Here is a 23,462-nt window from a genome sequence, read left to right on the forward strand (position 1 = left end):
CCTCACCCTTCCTTTCCATCCTTTTCATTTGTCCTCTCACTTATGTTGAATCTCTTCCCATCTTATCCCTTTCTTACTCCCCTGCCATCTCCATCAGCAAAACTGTTGATGGAACAGTGAGCCGGGGAGGCCCAACATGTGATGCTGCCACATCCAATCCACAGGGTGAAGGTGTGGGGGAAGAGAGGCATTGTTGCTCTGCTGCCTCCACCATTAAAGAAGTGAGGGGGGGAAGGGGTGAGTGGAGGCAGCGGTGGCAGGGCTGGGAGGCATCACACCTCAGTTTTTGGGGTGGTGGGATGGGGGAAGTCCACTGAGGGGCTCGCAGCGGGCTGCTCAGGATGGCACAGCTCTGTAGCCATCACCAGAGGCACTGCTGAGACAGCTGGCTGGGGAAGAAGGCGCTTTGGAGGGTTCCTCTGATCCCCCTCAGGCTGCCGCCCACCGCCAGAAAATGGGAGAGGACACCAGAGCACAATTGGCCAAGGGTGCCACAACCCCCTTGAGCCAACACTGCCTGAAGGCATGCTAAAGAGGCAGCTGTTTCTTTTTAAGAGTTGGCTTTTCTCCATTCAGGATCAATGTCCTGTTGCTGACTGGGAAAGGAAGAGAGAACACTGCTTCTCATTTCAGGAAAGAAAGATGACTAGCATCTCTCAATTCTTACAAGGTATCTTCCCCCATTTAAAATAAATCCCTTTCAATCCTTTTCCAGTGTGGTTCAGTTCAGCAGCAATTTCCAACTTTGCAGGCTGTAAACCTAACCATAATTGTGAAGTGTCCATCACTGAAGTATTTAGAATGGTGAGGTCAGTTTTAAACAGTGATTTGCCTTGCTGGAGAGCAAGCCTAAGCATATTTACTCAGAAGTAAGCCCGATTCAGTTCATTTGGACTTTTTTCCAAGTTCATTCACACACACACACACACACACACACACACACACACCCCCCTATTCCCTATATATATATATTTCCCTATTCATTCATTCATTCATTCATTCATTCATTGGGAGTGTTTTCTAGAAAAACCTAACTCTTGCTGTGAAGTAAACATGTTATTGGAATAGGGATTTATGAATGAATGGTGAAAAAGGGAGAGGGGAGTCAGTTTATAAGCAGTAATAAGTAAACATGAATGCAAAGGTGGGGAAATGTTTGCAAATAAATGTACAAGACTCGGCCCCTACATGCTAAGTCATGATTAGTTGCACCCCTGATGTAGACAATACTGAGTTAGATGGACCAATGGTCTGATCCAGTATAAGGCAGCTTCCCAAATTCCTATGACCAGAGGTGGCAATTTATTTATTTTTAAAGTTCATACATAGATTTCTCACATCAGCCCCATTTGACTGCTGCAGTCTGGGTAGGAGAGAAGTAAGCCTTTTCTCAACACCATTATGAACCCACAGCAGATCAAAGTTACCACTAATTGATAAAAGAAAGTCTGAGAAACAAAATGTAAACTCCTCTATTTAGTTCACACAATCATTTTTTGGAGATACACTCAAACAAAAAATAATATTGAAGGTAATATGGAAGCCCTGCCATGTAGGATAAAGAGACCAGATTTCCCCAATCAGTTTCATTGGCACCTTTGTGCATTACCGACTCACAGCCAGAATCAGAAGAACAGAGGCAGATGTTGATCTTTAGCACTGTATATTCAGTAATTCCTTGCTGGTCCTCCCAGCCTAGATGGAAGAATATTTTCATTCCAGCTGCAAAAGGCTTCAAAGTAAAGGAGAATTTACAAAATCTGATCCTTCACCAGATGCATCATAAGTACTGGCTTTCACCATCTATTTTCACCAGTTTATAATATTCTTGTTCATTTATTTCAGTTGTCTACATATTTTATCATATTTCAGTGCAATGGCCATTGTACTTTACCCACGCACTGCTAGTAAGCCATGGAGAATCACTAGCAAGGCTTATCCAAAACACTAGAGAAAACACCGTGAAAGTCACAAATGTGTAAAGCCTTTCCACCAAGTCACTGCAAATAACTGTAAAATGCCCTCATTGTGTTATGCTAAAATGATGTGAATATAAGGAAGTTCCCTTGGCAACCAGAGGCAGCAAACCCTGATTGGATGCACGTTAAGTGTTTTGTCTGAAATCTCTCACACTATAGGGAAAAGGAGCAGTATTCTTTGTTACAAGATTTTTCATAGAAGAAAAGGGAGAGACAGGGAAAGAGAGAGTCTTCTCTTCCCCCGCCTTCCTTTGTCAGGAATGGGATCTCAGTAGACTAAAAATGCAGGGGTCTGAAGTAAGGAAGCAGATCACAAATGGGAAAAGCAACGAGCTAAACACAAAAGAAGGCTAAAGGAGTGAACAAAAAGAAGAAATATAGGAGCTATGTATGAAAGCATCTTTTTAAAAGTCTTATAACAAGAGGAGGCCAATTAAAATTGAGAACAAGAACTAGAGAAAAGCGTCAAAGATGTACAATGCAATGCTTTCATTAATCAAGCCACCAATATTATTGGCTCCTATTCTAAGTGAAGGATGGTTGGTTATGTCCAGTTTAGGGAGAGGCTGGGTGGAGCTTTCAGCACTTGGAGGTGTCCCATATATTCTCAAAGTCATTCTGGACATATGGCCTAGGACAACACCTCTTAGGGGCTGACCGACACAGGAACTCCCATACAGGCTGAACCCTAACAAAAAGAGGTCAACCTTTTTTACAGCTGGTGAAGAAGAGAGATACATTTGGTCTGCACATATCTAATCTGTACACCGCCTAGAGATTTCTATATTAGGCAGTATAGAAATTCAATAATTTAAAAAAAAATCATCACAATTATAATTTTTTACACTGGGTAAGACACTTGGGCATATGAGAGAGGGAGAGAGATAGAGAGAGAGATGGGGGAAGGGTGTGACATGTACCTCAAGGAAAATGATGTAACATGTTCTGATGGCTATGTGCAAGTAAACAAGCTTTACAACTAGAAAGCATTGTAAGTACACCCTAGTTGGTGGTGTTGTAGGCAGTAATCATAATCCTTTGCTTTGTGCCAATTTCTGTTCCTGCCATTTATTTGTCCAACGTATTAGGCCAGCTTGCAGTGTTCTATTCTTTCTCTGTTCCTCCCATATGGACAAAAAGAGAAGCATTTTGTAGACATTGTAAGATTTACATTTTATATAGCATCACCCTCAACTCTATTATTAAGAACATATTATAAAGTAATTAATTTCTAACCAGGCTCTCTAATATGATGCAATGCTCTTATATTATTATTCTTGAATACCTAGGAGGTAAAGAATAAAGGTCCCCACTGGTAAAGCTTAGATAGAGCTTAAAATTGAAGTTAAGGACTTGTAATGCCACCCCCCCCAAAAAAGAACCCCATTTGGAATAGATTTGAGTGGGCAATACACTTAATTGTTATCAACACTTTCATTGCCACTATGAACATTTTTAATAATAAAAAAGTAATTAGGGTTTGGTGAGTTAAGAAGAAAGAAGTCTAGAGCTATGACAGTGATGACTTAATACTGCAAATTATAGTTTTTAGTACAGGTAATTTAGCATCTCACAGTTCTAATTTCCTTCCACAGGGCAAAAGCAGAAGAAATGTAGTTGTGGAAAAAAGCTGAGATTGAAGGGGAAAGTCTCAAACAGAAAAGCTGTATAATATCTATCTACTGAAGAAGTGCCCTAAATATTCAGGAAGGCTAGATATTTTATCCTTTAAATCATCATTCCTTGCATATATTTGGCAGTGTGCATAACTGAAGAACAGAAATGGCCTATACAAAGGAAATGTACACATATACATTACACTGGGTTCTTTAAGTAGTAGTATATTTGAGTGATGTCTGTCCTTTAGCCTCTAGAGGGGGAAACAAGTCAAAACAATATAGAAAATGACACAGTATTATGATTTGTGTAAGCGGAACCCTTTAAGACCTCTAGACTCTACAAAAAACCACAACACACACAATTTGTCAGGAACTTCAGATAACACCAGTAATACAGAGGTCATAGAAACTTGTGATGGACGAATTCCCCTAGGGTCAATTTGGAGTAGGGGATTATGCAATTTGGCTATTATGAGGAAAAATGGAACACTCCCAGGAAGAATGATTCCCACCACCACAAGTATAATAGTCACCTCCATAAGAACATCCCTGCTGGATCAGGCCCAAGGCCTAATCCAGCATCCTGTTTCCCACAGTGGCCCACCAGATGCCTCTGAGAAACTCACAGGCAAGAGGTGAGGGCATGCCCTCTCACCTGCTGTTGCTCTCCTGCATCTGGTATTTAAAGGCATCTTGCCTCTGAGGTTGGAGCTGGCCTTAGCCATCAGACTATTAGCCATTGATAGACCTGTCCTCCATAAATTTGTCTAAGCAAACTTCCTTCCCCAGTGATGGTTGCTGTGGCAGGTGCCTTCAATAGCAGCAGAAATAGGGGTATCATCTTCTTCCTTCCCTCTATAGCAGCTGTTGTGACTATAGAGAAAGAAGGAAATTTAATTTTCACACAGCACCTGACATTCATACTGATGTGAGGCACCCTAGAAAAATTATATTTCTAGGGGTCCTGGAACATTATTGTAGCAATGTTCCAGACCCAAGGGATGGGAAGTACTCCCTCTTGCCACAGCACCTAGATAGGTGGCTGGGAGGTTTCTTTTCTGGCTCAGATTAAATTTCAAGAATAACTCTGTGTGAGGAAGAGATTACAAAACAATGCTGAAAACAAGCATTGTGAGTTGCTGAGGTTCATATTCCAGAATGTTTGCAGGCATTATGAATCTGTGGATCACATTATTCACTGCAAGGAATATCCATGAGTCTCTGCTTTGCATACTACTATTGAAGTGGGGATTGCAGAACAGAAATCACTCGCATTTGTGTTTTCTCTTTTACTTTAACATCAGAAATAGCTTTGGCCAATGGTTTTGTGCAAAGAATTAAAAATTGTTACCATAAAAATATGGAAAAAAATAAATTCCTCAGGATGATGGTATATAGTTTATAAACCATAGAGTTTTATATATGAGGACTAGAGACAGGGTCTTTTCAGTTGTGGCCACTTGGCTTTGGAATGCCCTCCCTGAAGATCTTAGCCATGCTCCCTCCCTCAGGGTTTTTAAAAAGCAACTAAAAATACATATTTTTAAAGAGGCTTTAAAAAAATATAATAATCTTTGGTTATATCTGGTACGTTCTTTAGTATTTATAATTGTCAAGTTTTAGTTTTTTAAATAACTTTTAATTTGAAACATAAAATAGCCATGGTAAATCTGATTGTGGTTTTAACCTGGACTTTTAACTTGTTTACTTAATCTGGTTAATTGTATTCATTTTATTTTACATTGTATCTATTTTATTGTTGTGAGCTGCCCCAAGCAGTAGTTTACTGAAGGGATGAGGTGTAAATATATTTTAAATAAAATAAAAATAAAATACTAAATTGATCTTCCAGGAGCTATGTACAACTCTTTTGCTCTTCTGGCAGATAGGATTGCCTAAATAAGTATTAAGGCCAGAGAATAAGGAAAATTACATTTTCTAGTTCAGTCACTGTTAGACTTCCATCTGTGGCTGAAATGGTTCTGGTTGTATCACAGGTGTAATGTCTTTAAAAAATCCCATACTGCATTAATAAACTATGTATATACTGGACTTTAGGTTGAAGGAGCAACCTGGTGTCTCATGTTGAGGCAGTGGCCAGAGGTGCTTTCTATCAGCTTCGGCTGATACGCCAGCTGCATCCGTTTGTTGAGATAAACAACGTCAGAGCAGTAGTACATCTGCTGATAATCTCCAGACTTGACTCCTGCAATGTGCTTTATGTGGGGCTGCATTGTACATAGTCAGGAACCTGCAATTGGTACAGAATGTGGCAGCCAGGGTGGCCTCTGGTTTACCTTGAAGAGACCATATTACTCCTATATTAAAAGAGCCACACCGGCTACCAATACGTTTCCTGGCACAATATAAGGTGTGGGTTATAACCTACAAAGCCCTAAACAGCTTAGGCCCAGGATATTTAAGAGAATGTCTTGTTCACTATGAACCCCATCGCGTATTGAGATCACCTGAAGAGATTCATCTGCAGATGCCACCACCAGCTCATCTGCTGGAGAGGCAAGGGTGGGCTTTCTCTGTTGCTGCCCCAAGACTCTGGAATGTGCTCCTTGCTGAAATAAGAGCCTCCCTATCTCTGACAACTTTTAAAAAGTCTCTAAAGCCACATTTATTCATCCAACCTTTTAAATAGTTTTAAAGTTTTAATTCCTGTTTTAATTTTTTTTCATATTCAAGTAAACTGCCCAGAGACAGATGTTTGGACCGGTGTACAAATATAACTAACTATGACAGCTAGAGAAGCTAGCTGAAAATTAAAGATGAGGGGGACACTTTACAAAGACATGTTGGCTTCTACTCCACTAGTGTGTTACTATTTGTTATAGCAGATTGTAGTCTTCAAGCGGTTAAGCCTTCACCCTGCCTTTCACAGCACTTGATGACGGCAAATATAAATATTCTCCAAGATATATTGATTTCTTCTACTCAAGATTCCTTCTGGCTTGGGCAGATGAGTGTACCACCACGTCTGTTTTTGTAGTTGATCCCTTATTTCAAACCAGTAGCCTGTATTAATTTTTTTTCTTTTAAAGATCTGCATCAGTTACCAACTTTTTATTTGAAAGACTGCAGCTACTGAGGGCTGATGTAGAACCTGGATTGGACGGAGCTATAGTAAAGGTAAAGCATGCTGTCAAGTTGAGTTTGACTCCTGGAGCCCACAGAGCCCTGTGGTTTTCTTTGGTAGAATATAGGAGGGGTTTACCATTGCCTCCTCCTGCGCAGTATGAGATGACGCCTTTCAGCACCTTCCTATATCGCTGCTGCCCGATATAGGTGTTCCCCATAGTCTGGGAAACATATCAGCGGGGATTTGAACCAGCAACCTTCTGCTTGTTTGTCAAGCATTTATCCGCTGCACCACTTAAGGTGACTGGAGGTATCGTACAGATGGGCAAAAATGGTTTCTCTTGGACCAACTCTGAAGTTTACCAACTATTTCAGACCTCAGTATTCCTTAGCTACCAGGACTCAGTTGTACTGGGAGCTCAGTGCATAAATCTATATATGGAGGCTTGATTTTTATAGTCTTCCCCCATAAAAGAAAGAGAGAGAGAGAGAGATGCAAATTGAGCTCACTTGTAGAACAGTTACATACATAGTGTAAAGGGATGTTAAATGTGTGCTCCTCTACTACCTGAAGAAAAATTGCATATGAACTGGCCAAAGAGATAAACTTCTAAGACACTGCAAACAATTTTTAAAAGCATATTGTTTTAATGGATTACAAGATTAAAGAAAAATTTATTTCTGAAGACAGATCAATATGAGTTCCTAGGATGACTTCTTTACTTATTGATTATTCAGTACCTCTAAAGTAATCTTTACAGTAATCTTTAATATGTAAGCTACGTGTTGCTAAAATCATTATCCTTGAGATCAAAAGCAACTTGCTAATATAAAATGTACTCTGGCATCTACATTCTGGACACTGCCACCTAAGGATATGAATGAACTAAAAGAGAAGGGCAAACATTTAAATATTTCAGCCATTGATGGGCAGTGTTCTCTCTAAGGTGTGTGCGTATGCGTACACTCACACGTTTTTTGATGTCTACTCAGTTAATTTTAGATCCCGCTCAGGTTGAATCTGCAAGGTCCTACTCTGAATGCATGTGCGCTCATACTGTCTTGATACTGTCACCCAGAACAAAATTCATTCCACACACAAACAAAATTAGATATAACACTGCTGATGTGTATGCTTTTTAAAAAAAATAATCAGGTTACATCTTTGAGCTCAATTACTTTACAAATAGCTTATCTGTAAAAATCAAATTAATCAATCACTTATGCATGTTTACTTTCCCTTGTGCTATCTATAGATAAGCTAGCCTAATATTAGATTTCCACTGACATAACTGTGCATGCAGTCTGATCTGATTTGGTAAAACATGGCACAAATGATGACATTTTCTCTGATACAACATGCTGAAAAATGAGAAAAATTGCCAATGTATGAAATCCGAGAGTCAGTCAGATTTAAAGATTAAGACCATGAAGTCAGCTCAATGAAAACTTACTTGTTAAGTTACCCCAGGCACTAAACACTCTCCAACAAGCAAATCTAATACCCAGAGTAGTTCGCAATCAATAAAAGGCATTGCACTATCAGACTCCTACAGCTGTTTGTTGGCCCATCACATCACCTTGGTTATCCCTAAAATGTTAACACATATGTTTTCTGATCATAGAGATAAGGGAGGGACGATTGCTGTAAAATTCTGGCCTTGTATCTTTTTAAGAAGTATTCTACAGACTTTGGAATCCACAAGCCATTGTAGAATATACAATTCTGTACTTAAAACAACATATTTTAATTATTAATATATAAAGGTTTATGATTCAGTACTCTTTTATTTTATGTCAATACAAAATATATTTGGGGGAAAGAAAAAAATCAGGGAAGGAGAAAATGGGTAGATATCCACAGAGCGCGCACATGCAAACACACAGTGTTGACAAACTCCTGTGCACCTGGTTTTACAACAAATACTATACAAATGTGCAAGTTAAATTTCTCTCATTACCAGGCAGGTTCTGTCAATTAAAGTGTCACAATTTATATAGCTTCCAAGAACTGCCCAAACACCCTTTCCCCCTACAATGCAGAACCACCCTGTAGATAGTATAACTAATATTTTAGTATATGACCTTATCTGGAAAAATAAGAACCCCAGGCATTTCAAGGGTTTATATTATATGGCTGAATATTATAGACAGATGCTCCAAACAGTGTTCTCTCCAAAAGAACTGAAAAGTTAACATAGCAAACCTGAACACAGCAGATAAGGCAGAAAGTATACTACTTAGTGGAAGATTGGTAGGCAGTGATTACCTTACCGGAAACCTAAACCTGTGAACTGGAAAAAAATGCTTATACTGTATTACACTTACTAGATTAACCTTATACCTACTAATAGAGCTGAAAATTTCAACCTCCAAAGAGCAAGTGGGCTTTCTGAGAGTGGAAGTGTTTTGTTTGAGGAAGGTGACCCCAAATAAACTATATTCTTTAGTTTATGCAACTTTGCACAAGTTCTTTTCAAAGACCTTTTATGGCTTATTAAATGTTTATGCTACACTAGCTGACCGGGCACATAGCATCTGCACCCCTAGTTCGACTCTTCCCCCTGCTTCAAGCCCCTTCTCCCTGTCTTCCGGCGGGCGTCTCTGACTTCTCTCCCCCACCCCCGCCTGCAGTTTCTCCTGCCTCCCTCCCCTCTGGCTGCTGCCTCCTCTTCCTGGTGGCCCAGCTGCCTTCTGACCCCAGCAGGTGCGCAGGTCACTGCTGCCGCCTCACTGCAGCTGGGGCCATGGCAGCCACCGCCATTTCCCCCAGCAGCAGCTCAACGGCCTCCTGCCACGCGTGAGCTCCCGTTGCCCAGCCAATCCTCTGTGTGCCAGGACGCATCCCCACTGGCACATTTTCAAGAATTAATTATAAAGATTCTTACTCATCATGCTTCTCATACTGTAAGACAAACCCCCAATACACTGTGGCACATCATTGTGAGAAGGCTATCTCCAGCATTTGCAGAACAGCACCAATATATTTTCTCCTTCTGTTCATGGTTCTTTGTATCCAATTCCAAGTATTATTATTATTTACTGTATATGCTGCTTTTCAGCAAGTTCTCAGAACAGTTTACATAGGAAAGAGAATGAGGAAATTATTCCCTATCCCAAAAGGGCTCACAGTCTAAAAAGGAAACAAAGGAAACCATTGAAAAGCTGCTATGAAAAGGGCTTAATAGGGACCATTATTTCCCCCCACATCACTTTGGAAGGTCCCTCTTTTCCCAGTTAAAGGAAAGGTAGAGTTGTGCTGTTGAGTCGATGTTGACTCCTGAAGACCACAGAGGTTTACCATTGCCATCTCCCACGCAATATAAGATGATGCCCTTCAGCATCTTCCTATATTGCTGCTGCCCAATTATGCAATATGCCACACAAGTATATAGTGCAGTTATATGAAGAAAGCTTCATAGAGGAAAATTCAGAATAGATAAGATCTGTGTATCAGCCGAAGCTGATAGAAAGCACCTCTGGCCACCGCCTCAACCGGAAAAATCAGGGAGAGGTGTGAGTCCAGAAGTACTCCCAGACTGCGAACCTGTTCCTTATGGGGAAGTGTGACCCCATCTAGAACAGGCAGATCAAAATCGTCTCTAGAGTTCTGACCCCACACAATAAGTACCTCCGTCTTATCTGGATTCAGCTTCAGTTTATTCTCCCTCATCCAGCCCATTACTGCTTCCAGGCAGGCATTTAGGGAGGATATGCCAGCTCCCGAAGAAGAAGACATGGAGAAGTAGAACTGGGTGTCATCAGCATACTGGTAACATCCAGCTCCAAATCTCCTGATGATTTCTCCCAGGGGTTTCATGTAGATGTTAAAAAGCATTGGAGAAAGTACGGAGCCTTGAGGGACACCATACTTAAGCTCAGATTTTAAAGAGCAACAGTCTCCAATTGACACCATCTGGAATCTATCCGAGAGGTTGGAGCGGAACCACTGTAAAACTCCCAACCCCTTCAGATGTTCCAGAAGGATACTATGGTCGATATTATCAAAAGCCGCCGAGAGATCCAAAAGGACCAACAGAGTCACACTTCCTCTGTCAACTGCCAATTGGAGATCATCCATCAGGCCAACCAAAGCAGTCTCCACTCCATAGCCCGCCCGAAAACCAGTTTGAAATGAGTCTAGATAATCAGTTTCCTCCAAGACCACCTGGAGCTGAGAGGCCACCCCTCTCTCAATTACCTTGCCCAGCCATGGGAGGTTGGAAACAGGCCTATAATTGCTCAACTCTGAGGGATCTAATGCACGCTTCTTTAAAAGAGGTCTAATGATTGCCTCCTTAAGACAAAGAGGCATCCTGCCCTCCCTCAGAGAAGCATTTATGATTCAGGCTGTCTACAACAACCTCCCTGCTAGATTGAACAAGCCATGTTGGACAAGGGTCAAGAGAACAAGTGATAGGCCTCACTGCTCCAAGCAGCTTGTCCACATCTCAGGAGTCACAAACTGAAACTGATCCAGTCGAATCACATAAGAGGAGTCGTTGGGCACCTCCAGCTCAGACATCAAATTAAATGTGGTGTCTCCATCTAGGTTGGCCCGAATCCAAGAGATTTTATCTGCGAAAAACTCTTTAAAGACATCACAGCGGGTAACTGATGACTCCAAATTCTGGTTCAAGGGAGGCGTGGCAGATACTAGTCCCCTCACAACCCTGAACAACTCCACTAGACATGAATTCACAGAGACAATACGGGCAGAAAAGAACTGCCTCTTTGCCACACGTATTGCCTGAGCATAGATCTTAGATGTGCTCTATGAGCATAGATCATAGATGTGTTCTATGTCGCAATCTGTCAGATTCGAGTAGAGTCTTCCTCCACTTGCGCTCCAGTTGCCTACCTTGCCGTTTCAGCCCCCGTAGATCTTCCGTATACCAAGGGGCCAAATTTGAAGTGGGTCAGAAGGGACGCTTGGGAGCAATCATGTCTACCGCCCTGGTGAGCGAGTTGTTCCAATTCTCAACCAGGGCATCAACAGGATCACCAGCAAAGCCAACATTAAATCCCTCCAAGGCTTCTTGGAATCTTAGTGGATCCAATAACCTATTTGGGTGGACCATTCTAATGGGCCCCTCGCCCCTGCAGAGGTGGGAAGTGGTTGTAAGTCTAACCTTAACCAGATGGTTTTCCGTCCATGACAGTGGGGAAATCACAGGAGTCCCCACCGACGGAACAGCACCCTGAACAGAGTAAAAACCAGAGGTTCCAGATGGTATCCCTCGGAGACTACTTTTCTTCAAAATCTGAACTTTTATATGGTGTCCCTCAGGGTTTTGTATTGTTTCCAATGTTGTTTAACATGTACATGAAACCGCTGGGAGAGATCATCATGAGATTTGGTGCAGGGTGCTATCACTATGCTGATGGCACCCAAATCTATTTCTCCTTGTCAGCATCATCAGGAGAGGGCATAACCTCCCTAAATGCCTGCCTGGAGTCAGTGATTGGTTGGATGAGGGATAACAAACAGACTGAATCCAGATAAGGCGGAGGCACTCATTGTGCAGGGTCTAAACTCGAGAGACCATTTTGATCTGCCTGTTCTGGATGGGGTCCCACTTCCTCAGTCTGGGGGTGCTTCTGGATCCAAGCCTTTCCCTGGTCAGAGGTGCCTTCTATCAGCTTTGGCTGATACGCCAGCTGCGTCCGTTTCTTGAGATGAACGGCCTCAAAACAGTGGTACATCTGCTGATAACCTCTAGACTGGATTACTGCAATGCGCTCTATGTGGGGCTGCCCTTGTATATAGACCTTGTATGTAGTCCGGAAACTACAGTTGGTTCAGAATGCGGCAGCCAGGTTGGTCTCTGGGTTATCTAGGAGAGACCATATTACCATTGACCATGGTATCCTTCTGGATCGCCTAGGGAAATTGGGGATAGGAGGCACTGCTATGCAGTGGTTCCGCTCCTATCTCTCAGGCAAATTCCAGATGGTGGAACTTGGTGACAGTTCCTTTTTAAAATGGGAGTTATTATATGGAGTCCCTTAAGGCTCCATTCAGTCACCAATGCTTTCTAAAATCTACATGAAACCACTGGGTGAGGCCATCAGGAGATTTGGTGCAGGGTGTTATCAGTATGCTGATGACACCCAAATCTATTTCTCCTTATCATCATCATCATCATCATCATCATCATCATCATCATCATCATCATCATCAGGAAATGGCATTCACTCCCTAAATGCCTGCCTACAGGCAGTAATGGGCTGGATGAGGGATAACAAATTGAAGCTGAATCCAGGCAAGACGGAGGTGCTCATTTCGGGGGATCGGAATTTAAGGGATGAATTAGATCTTCCTGTGCTGGATGGGGTTACACTCCCCCAGAAGGAACAGATACGCAGCTTGGGAGTGCTCTTGAATCCAGGCCTCACCATGGTATCTCAGGTTGAGGCTCTGGCCAGGAGTGCTTTCTATCAGCTTTGGTTGATTGGACAGCTGTGCCCATTCCTTAAAGAGAACGATCTCAAAACAGCGGTGCATCAGCTGGTAACCTCCAGGCTCGACTACTGCAATGCGCTCTACGTGGGGGCTGCCTTTGTACGTAGTTCGGAAACTTCAGTTCAAAATGCGGCAGCCAGATTGGTCTCTGGGGTAACTCGGAGAGACAATATTATGCTTGTCTTAAAACAGCTGCACTGGTTGCCGATATGTTTCTGGGCGAAATACAAAGTGCTGGTTATTACCTTTAAAGCTCTGAATGGCTTGGGTCCAGGTTACCTTAGAGAGCGCCTTCTTCGGTATGATCCCCATCGCTCATTGTGGTAATCTGGAGAGGTCCGTCTCCAGTTACCACCGGTACATCTGGTGGCGACTCAAGATTGGGCCTTTTCTGTAGCTGCTCCTGGTCTATGGAACGCACTCCCAGCAGTTATCCACAGCTTAGGCTCGCTGTCAGCCTTTGAGAGAGTCCTAAATCCTATTTGTTTGGCCTGGCCTTCCAAGGCTTGTAAAGTAGTGTTGTTTTTAAAAAGTATTTTAATTGGTTTTAAATGGTTTTAATTGTTTTTGAATTGTTTTTATATTGTTTTTAGCACTGTGTTTGAATTGTACGTTTTATGTCTTTTTAAAAAGTTGGTGTACACCGCCCAGAGCCTCTGGATGGAGCGGTTTATAAATATAATAAACAAATAAATAAATAAATAAATAAATAAATCACTCACTCACTCACTCACTCACTCACTCCCATATTGAAGGAACTACACTGGCTGCCGATATGTTTCCGGGGGAAATACAAGGTCTTGGTTATAACCTATAAAGCCTTAAACAGCTTGGGCCTTGGGTATTTAAGAGAACGTCTTTTTCATCATGAACCCCACCACCCACTGAGATCATCAGGAGATGTCTGTCTGCATTTGCCACTGGCTCATCTGGTGGCTGCTCAGGGACGGGCCTTCTCCGTTGCTGCCCCGAGGTTTTGGAATGGGCTCCCTAGTGAAATAAGAGCCTCCCTATCTCTGACAGTGTTTAAAAAGCATTTAAAGACACATCTGTTCACCCAGGCTTTTAATTAATATTGTTTGAATTGTTTTAATATTGTTTTAAAATTATTAAATTGTTGTGTTTTAAATTTCTTGTGTATTTAACTAATGTTTTACTTTCTGTTTTTATTTTGTTGTAAACTGCCCAAAGATGTGAGTTTTGGGCAGTATAAAAATATGTTAAACAAATAAAATAAATAAAATCTGTCCACCAAATTCAGAAAGAGGGGTATGGAGGAAGCAGAACAAAGGTCCTGCTCCTCCAGAGAGGCTGCTGGGCAGGAGGGAGGGTGGTGATATTCCCCACTCAGTCAGCAGCTTCCAAGCCCAGCCGAGTGCACCTCCGCCTCCTCCTCAACCTGCTGACCTCTCTCCTCCTAAACATGTTTATTTTGTGACATGAACTCATTTTCCTCACACTGTGCCCTCCACACTTCTTTCTTCTCAGTAGTTTATGTTAACTAAAAAGAAAGGAGGAGTGAATAATGACAACTATGATTATATTTGTATTATTGCGGGGAGCATTTCAAGAGAATGATTAAAAGTCGAGTTTTGTTTCTCTTCCAGTCGCCCATGTGGCACTGGGAGCTGGAGATGAGGGCAGGCACTGTGGCTGGATGATGCCCCCCAAGACAATTTGGAGGTGCCCTAGTCTGGGGAAAAGTGTGACTCAGTCAGTGATGGTACAGCTCCCACAGCCGCATCCCCCTGCCCCCTCACCTGGAACTAGAGAGATCAGGAACGCAGGCTGGCATGGCCGCACCGAAGTTTTTGCTTGGCCGCCCTGCATTCAGCCCCCCCCCCCAGCTCTCTCTGCTGCTTGGCTCAGCATGGGCTGCTGACTCCCTCTTAGCACCTCACACTGTCTCTTTTGGCAGGCATGGGGAAGAGAATACATTATGTGCCATGCGCCATGGAATACGCAGGCACGGAAGCAGTTGCTCAGCAGACAGCATGGCAGCAGGCTGTTTAGCTTGCATTGCCCAGCCAGTGAACAGGAGAGAGAAGGTAATTGAGTGAGCAGGAGCAGGAGAAGGCCTTTCGGGCAAGGGGGACTGCCTGAAGGGCCTTCAGTGCCCCTCAGACCCTGGCCTGGGGACAACTGCCCCCCCTTGTCCAATAGACACTATGCCTCTGTGCCTCTTGGGAGACTTTTATATGGCATCTCCCAGGGCTCCACACTGTCTCCAAAGCTTTTTAACATATACATGAAACTGCTGGGAGAAATCAGCAGGAGATTTGGTGCAGGGTTATAACGATCAGCTCTCCCCTCCCCTAAAGAGTGAACCAGAAGTGAACCCTGTCTGACTGACAGGAATTGACCTCTAGGGATCAGCTACTCAGCACACAGTGGGTGGGAACTAGAGGGCCTTGAGGCAGGAATAGAAGCATGTCCTTATTCAGAAGCAGCTAGGTTGGAGGTGAGAGAGGACAGGCAGAAGGCTTAGTGAGGAGAGTTTTACTGCCTCATGGTCAATAGATAGCATGGAGAATTCTCTCATGGAAGGCCATCTGCAGATCCTTGAAAGACAGGATTGCAGGAAACTTGAATTCTCTCCTGGAGTTTGGGGATGATTTTCTCTCATCTCCCCTTGCCTCTGCAGCGACCATTCCTCCTGAAAGTATGTTCCTGAAGGCACATTTTCTTGGAAGCTGGACTCCAGCATCAGAACTCCTCTTCCTCCAGAGGTACAAAGGTCAAACATTCTTTGAAGTGATGCTTAAGTTCTTTTAGTTGGGCAAGCACATAGATATTAGATGTTAGCAGATGACTAGTTTAATGACAAGAGCTTACAAACTGTGCAGCACCCCACCTATTCAAGTGCAGGGCACATGCACTGGTTCCATCCATCCCCATACCCTGTCCACGCTTCATCCAAGCATGGAGCCTAAGGATTGCATTGGTATTCTTGCAATGGTTATTCCTATGGGGAAATCATCTCAAGAATGCTGATACAGTTGTTAAGCCCCTTGAATCCCCTTCACGCTTGGTAGGAGTAGGAATGAGGATGGATTGGACTTGTGCATGTGCCGTGCACTTGGACCAAGTGGGTGCTATATGAAAGCCAAGGTCATTTTAAATCTTTAATTTAACATTAAAGACTTGTCTTAAAATGTAACTCTCCAGAGCTTATGAAAATATTTAATAGATTGGTTTAACCCTACCTATTAAATAAAATCAATACTCTTTAGATTCAGGAATTCACAAAAATACACTTGCCATTGTGTTACCTTTTAAAATTAAATATTAGGATAGCAATGCTTAAAATATATCTCTTATCCTAAATTCAGAGATTTTAATTCACTTGTTTATCATGAGAAAAATCTAAGGAAAAAATGTCACATTCCTAACTGGTTAATACAGTCAAGAAAAGTTATTAACTGTTGCTCGCATTATATGTGGATCACTTAAAAGGTTGCAAGCATCTATACTGTATTAGACAGGAGCGGAGGAAAGCTACTTGTGAGAATGAGAGTAATGCATTCAGTAGTTTGCAAACCTATGGTCCCATAGAGACTAACACAAGTCCAGCTGAGATCTTTCTCTGCTGAACTTCTAATAGTTGCCACTAGTTAATGCAGAACCATACATGCTGCTTTTGATGTCAATTGCCCTGATGTGCGATCAGGAATGCTTTCTGAATGATGATGGATTACGCCTGCTTTCACAAGTAATGCTTAGAATGCTTTTTGGTTACTAAATACAAAAAATGTTAATATGATTAATTCTGCATTGAACACACAAGAGAGTAATTTTATACGTGAACAACAGTCCCCAGAAATATGGTTATAACTTTTGTGTGGACACATTGGGTTGTATTCCTTAATCATCACATTACAAATAGAAAAAGTTCCATTCCAGCAAGAGGGGCAATTTTCACCAAAGCACAACAAATGGTTTCAAGGATGTGCATGGTTTCAAGGAAGTACCTTTTAAGACAGGCATCCCCAAACTGCGGCCCTCCAGATGTTGCTGAACTACAACTCCCAGCATCCCTAGACACAATTTTTTGTGGCTGGGTATGCTGGAAGTTGTAATTCATCAACATCTGGAGGGCCGCAGTTTGGGGATGCCTGTTTTAAGAGCTGAGCACCACAATTTAAAGATCTATCTTTAAAAGCCAAAGATATAAGAGTGACTTGTGTAGACCAAAGGAATATAGATATTCTCTTTTATTGCCAAACATTCTGCAAGTTCCTTTTATTGCAGCAAACTCTGTTGGAATTGTGTGTTAACAAAAGACCTGCCTTACTGCTTCAGACTAAGATTCATCTAGTCCAACATTCTATCCAATCTTCTCCTTCACAGAGCCTGAAGGCTGAAAATGGTTACCAATGGGCACCAAATGGGTGATGACTTTTGCCACCTTGCAAGGTACCTGGCTGACCATGTACTAACTGAGATGGCCTCATCCATTAAGTCTAAGGCAGCCCAGGTGCAGCTAGGAAAGGTGGCGAGATGCTAGAGGAGGAATTTGCACAAAAGGTGCAGAATAAATGGTATGGAGCCTTTCTTTTAGGAACTGAGTTTTCACGGTGGGCAGATTAGAGTCAGAAGAGATAACTTTTATGTATTGATGTTGATTATCCATCCAAATCTTTACCTGCAGTCTCCAATGCTGAACAGTTGCAGAAATGATGCCTATAATACTTTTATCCATTTAGTTCCATATTTCAACTGAAAAGAAGTTTCATGTCAAATAATGGAGAGTGCTTTGTGGGGCACATGGCTTGATATCAACTGAATAACACATCTGAACCAAGTAACAGGATTAATATTGAATATCTCAGCATGCAAAAATTTAATGCGAATTATACTTCACCCTTCAAAAATTCCTACTAGTAGAATAAATATACTACAGAATAAAATATATATTAGAGCATGATTAATGTTTCAGCTTTTCATGCTGCATTTATTTGGGGCTGTCAAATAAACCCATGTCCAGCTAAAACCATACTTCAGTAAGTGCCCACACAGACTTTACAGAAGTAGCCAACAAGTTAGCCACTTACTAAAAATGAATGGATAATATCTACTCCAGTTCTAAGGAAAGACACTTTTCATAATCACCCAACAATCTGCTAAGTGAAAACATATGGCACAGCTTAGGCAAAGACTGCCAAAGGTCTTTATTGAATGGAAAACAGGTGCTCTAGTTGTCTGCCATGTAATACCCCATTTAGCCCTAAGTCCAAAGGTTACTGGACTAATAGTTGCCTTGTGGTAATCGGGGAAAACTAAGTTACTTGGCATGGTCAAACATCTGGGACATATTTTATATGCTTGCAACACATGCTTCAGGTTCAATTAAAGTGAGGCTTTGGCACATTTATTAATCTTTTGACTTTTATTCTATAAGAGGACCCACTGACCTCACTTTGCTATTTTACCAAATGAGAAAACAAAGAAGTAATGAGAGCTAGAGGTCAGCATCACTCAGTATGGCAGAATTTGCATTTGTTTCTTCTCAAAATTACAACACACACACACACACACACACTTACTTAAGACGAGGGATTTAATAATCCATGTGAATATAGACTGGAATAAGGCATAGAAAAATAAAACACATCCTTATATATATTCTGTTGTTTTAAAGGTGCACTTCTCAAAATACAGTGTCCAGTCTATGATTCCTTCTGCACTTTGTGAAACCTAGAAGTTTCCTTTCTATTTTACATTATGCTACAGATATTACATATTAACATGCAAATGAGAATTATGAAAATTTGATCCACATGCTTTTCATACAAGAAAAATAGCACTGAATTCTGATAGTCATTTAAATACACTCTTATTTGGCTTTGGTAGTTGTATTTGAAAGCATTTAGAGACAATAAAGAGCTTTTATTGATTATTTAGCAACCTCAGAATGGATGTAATCCTTAAGTGGAAGCTATTCAGACCTGGGTAAATTTAACATCTATACATTGTAAATGCATCAAAGTGATTAACATCTTGATGGATACAAAAAACCCTGAATACATCCATATAATAAACTATAATAATGCAATATGAAGAGGAAGATGCTCAAATGGAGAGCAGACCCACGTTATATCAAAGGAGAAATGTTTTTGAGTTAGTATGTTAATTTACACCCACTGCACCTACATGGCTGACCTTCACAGTAAGTCACATTCTACTGCCAGAGCACATATCATTTAATATTGAAAAGAACATTCATGGCTTTGCACAAAGGAAATGTACACCTCTTAGTAAAATGCTTTAAATATATAGAACAATTCAATATCAGGTGCCTCATGAATGGAAGGAACTATTCAAATTTTCATCTTCCAAGATATGAGTTTTGTTTAAAGAATTAACTAATCATAGTGAATTTTTTGACATTTCAAATGTTTGTTACCAGCCTACAAATTCTTATAGTAGTATAGAATTGCACATGTCTACTAGCAACAAAGGTCAAGGGCATAAATTAAGATCTTTTTTTTAAGGCTGGGGGGTGGGTGGGAGGGAAGTAAGTCAATGCTTTATTACAACAGAAGTACAAAAATGTTTGTGAAGGTCAATGTTTTCTGTCTTAACATGAAGTGCTTTAAAAGAATCTGAATACTTCACTCTCTTAACTCTCACTTTAAAAGTTTTTTTTTTTTAAGCATTTATCTCACTGCACTTTTATTTCCCACAATCCAGCCCTGCCACTGCTTCACTCTTACAAGGTCATTCTAATTTCCTCTCTGTGCCTCTTCGTTCCCCCTCTAGGGACAACCATGCGGTCCTATTGCTTGCTTCAATAACTTGTATAAACTAGCTGTTATTTACTGTGGTGTCAATCCTCAAACCAACCAGCAACCTGGGAACCGAGCAACATTCTCAAGAGCTGAAAGAGCCACCATAGTTCCCCTTAGCTTGATGCTGGGTCACAGAATACCAATCCCAAATCCATCCGTAAGAGGCCTATGAGAATTGTGATTATTTAAATATCATACAGAGTGTACCACACATCAAACATTCTTCTGCCAAGTAATTCACAGAAAATTATAGATGGCAATAGACCACCTTCAAACAGTATGGTGTTTCTATTTTTGCGACAACATTTCTTCCACAAGTAAGTACAGCCGTATTTGTAATACTAAGACAGGACAAATTTTTGTCCTTCAAAAAACAGTTGTCACTGCAGTTATCTTCACAACAGCTATCAAGTTCCAGACAAGTTGAATTATTTTTGTTCCTGGCAGGAAAAAAAAATTGACCCAGCTCTGGACAAAAAGAGAGAGATAGAGAGCATGACGATTTATAGTCCTCTATCCCTTCCTACAACATACACTGGCATTGTTAGGATGACAAACAGCTCTGTCCAATTTTCTGGACTAAAAACACTTCAGCTCCTTTTTAACTGTCTGTAAGAACAGTGTCATGTCTAAATTCACCCATCCCCAGGTACCCAAGTGCTAGGAAAGATAATTACCTTGTCATCTCTATCATCCTCTTCTTCCTCGTCCTCTAGCATGTCCTCCACTACCTGCAGACACAAACAGTAGTAGTTGTCATGAGTCAACAAGGAAGAGTTTTGTTCTGCCAAATCATTAAACCCTTTGTAGTTGAAAGCTTTATTAAACATCTGAAATAAATGCAAAAAAGAAAAATGAACATATTTATCTAGATATTCAAGCTTAGAGAATAAGCAGCCTTCTTCCTGCATGAAAGTCTACCTTGACAATAAAATTACTTAAGACAATGGTATGGTGGTTAAAAGCAGAAGCTATGCGCCATGAAATTCCCCATTTCAAATTCACACTTAAGTCATGAATGCACTGGAAAGCCTTATGCTAATTAACCCAGATATTTATTTTTGTTTTATTAGAACATACCTTGCAACCCCTTAACTGTGCAAAGAGATAATTTTCATCCCAGCATAGTATCCCTCCAGTGGGTGTTGCTGGTGCCTCCCTTGTGCTTCTTTTTAAATAGGAAGCCCCTCTGAGACAGAGAACATTTTCTTTTCCCTTTTGCTATGAAAGCCACTTTGAGAATGCTTTTGGTTAAAAAGCAATATTTGGATAAGACCATCCAATTCTTTTTTGCTGCTTTCAAAAGCAGCAAATGTAGAATGACTTCCTGATAAACACAGTTGACTAATATAGTATATACCAATTAGTATATTACAGCTAAAGCAATGACCTTTATTATATCGCAGGGGCATGTGCATTGATGGAAAATCTCCCCTTAATACTAAATTGTCTCACTGAAGAACACATAATGGTATCAAGATTATTAGAGAACTCCTGCAACAGAAGAAAAAGTTGAAATTTGGTATAAATGTAGTCCAAAGTACCCTGATCTCTCAAAAGGGGTATTTTTGCATCTAATGAGTGAAACTTTAGGCATGAAATAAACCTCACTAGCCGACCCTGCCCAGAGCATCTGTGCGCTCTTTGGGGCCGGCGGTTACCTCCCCCCCCTTCTGCCCCAGTCTCGACTTCCAGGCCCAGCTGCCTCTCCTCCTCACCGCCATTTCTGCCCCCCCCCTTTCTCCCCCCCCGGGCCTTGCCTCCGCGGCTGGGCTGGGCCTGCCGCTACCTCTGGCCTCTGTGGCCAGGCCTGCCGCTGCCACGGCCACCAATCCTCCTGGGTGCGCCTCAGCCAATCAGCTGGGCGCTGGGACGCACATTTCAAGGCACACCCAAGAGAATTAGATAGATAGATAGATAGATAGATAGATAGATAGATAGATAGATAGATAGATAGATAGAAGCAACTGGCACTACAGTACAGAACAAGTCAAGCCATGCAAGGACATAATACAGATATGTGGGAGTTCCTCTTTCACATGTTTGATTGATCCTTGAACTGAGAGAGAGGATCTGCAGTGATAGCCAGGAACCGTATGCTTGTAGAATGCAAGTTCTATTTGCTGATATGATAGTACTAATATGATTATTTGCTAATATGATAGTACTAGTAGGTGAGGCCTGTCTTTGACTGGGTGATGTCATTCTGTACAGATTACACTGCTAGGAAAGTTAAATAAATGAAACCCAAGAAGCCAAAATGTAGGGTTAGGTTCCTTAGCTAAACAATCCACTCTTGCTGCAAGAGTGGATGGAAAAGCCTGTGCAGGGAGAGTGGCTATTTAAACCTTAAATCTCACTGTGCATCAGCTAAGTAGTGCAGGGAAGTGTAAATTTTAAATAGCCACTATATGATATGCAGGGAGGTTTAAAGAAGTGGCGCAAGAGGAGAGAATGGATGGAGCAGCCTGCGCCTCTTGCATCATTCCTTTAAATCTCCCACGGAGAGTGGCTACTTAAACTGTATACCAATTTGCGGGGGGGCGGTGTTCGAAAACTTGCAAATAACCAAATTGATCCTCCCCCGCTGTGATAACTAAATTGGTATACAGGGAGCTGACCTGAAAATAGGTGAAACTGCTGTTCGCGGGCCATCTGTACATGTCATAGAATATCTTTATTATTGTACTTTCAAAAGTTAAGTAAAGTTTAAAACGTGTGGGATTTAAACAACAACAACAAAGATTTATATACCGCTTTTCAACAAAAAGGTTCCAAAGCGGTTTACATAGAGAAATAAATAAATAAGAAGATGGATCCCTGTCTCCAAAGGGCTCACAATCTAAAATGAAACACGATAGACACCAGTATCAGTCAAAAAAAAAAAAAGAGAGAGAGAGAATTACCATATTAAAAAGGTGCCTCTTTGCCCAGTTAGCAGGGGTTAGGCATCAAACATTATTAATTTTCTTGAATTACCACTATATATGGTAATACTGAATCATAGTAATTTTGAGTCTAAGAAAGATCTTCTGCTTCTCTTGGGCATGATGTCATTTTGGAATTACTGATCTGATTATAGAGTGTAAAAATATCTGTTGAGAACAACAACAGTTAAAATATGATTATTATATTCAGAATTTCTTCTAAAAAACACAAACACATTATTAAAACCTCCCGCCCACCCCGCCACATATTCCGGCATAAAAAGTAGTGCATTCAGCTAATTTCAGTGGCAGGATTGTATATGCAGATTTGGCATCTTTAGGTCTGAAGTGATCTGCCACTTCTCTCCTAAAGAGTTAACTGGAAGTGAACCCTGTCCTGACTGACAGGCTGGTGAACTCCAGTGATCAGCCAATCAGCACACCAGGTGGATGAGACCTAGACAGCCATTGGGAAGAATGAAAGTTTCTTTGTTAGAAGCAGCAGGCTGGGGGTACGCAGAAGAGCAGATGTGGTCAGGGAGGATGGCTGAAGATCTTGGAATATAGGACTGCAGGGGCTTGAATTATCAATC

The 23,462-nt window shown here is 41.4% G+C and overlaps 1 protein-coding gene across 14 annotated transcripts in view; it reads right to left on the bottom strand.

The window, feature by feature from the left end:
- The window catches only part of MCTP1 (multiple C2 and transmembrane domain containing 1), a 335,774-nt gene that overhangs the window by 40,140 nt on the left and 272,172 nt on the right, over nt 1-23,462 (bottom strand). For 10 of the 14 annotated variants that reach the window (XM_053298676.1, XM_053298671.1, XM_053298667.1 and 7 more), the window contains one exon: nt 20,620-20,772. In XM_053298676.1, coding sequence (XP_053154651.1) covers nt 20,620-20,772 — 153 coding nt within the window. Of the gene's footprint in view, nt 1-20,619; nt 20,773-22,885; nt 23,038-23,462 lie in introns of those variants that run through there. The other 4 variants (XM_053298670.1, XM_053298674.1, XM_053298675.1 and 1 more) reach the window with 2 other exon arrangements.

The sequence above is a fragment of the Hemicordylus capensis genome, chromosome 2 (genome assembly GCF_027244095.1).
Source record: "Hemicordylus capensis ecotype Gifberg chromosome 2, rHemCap1.1.pri, whole genome shotgun sequence".
NCBI lineage: Eukaryota > Metazoa > Chordata > Lepidosauria > Squamata > Cordylidae > Hemicordylus > Hemicordylus capensis.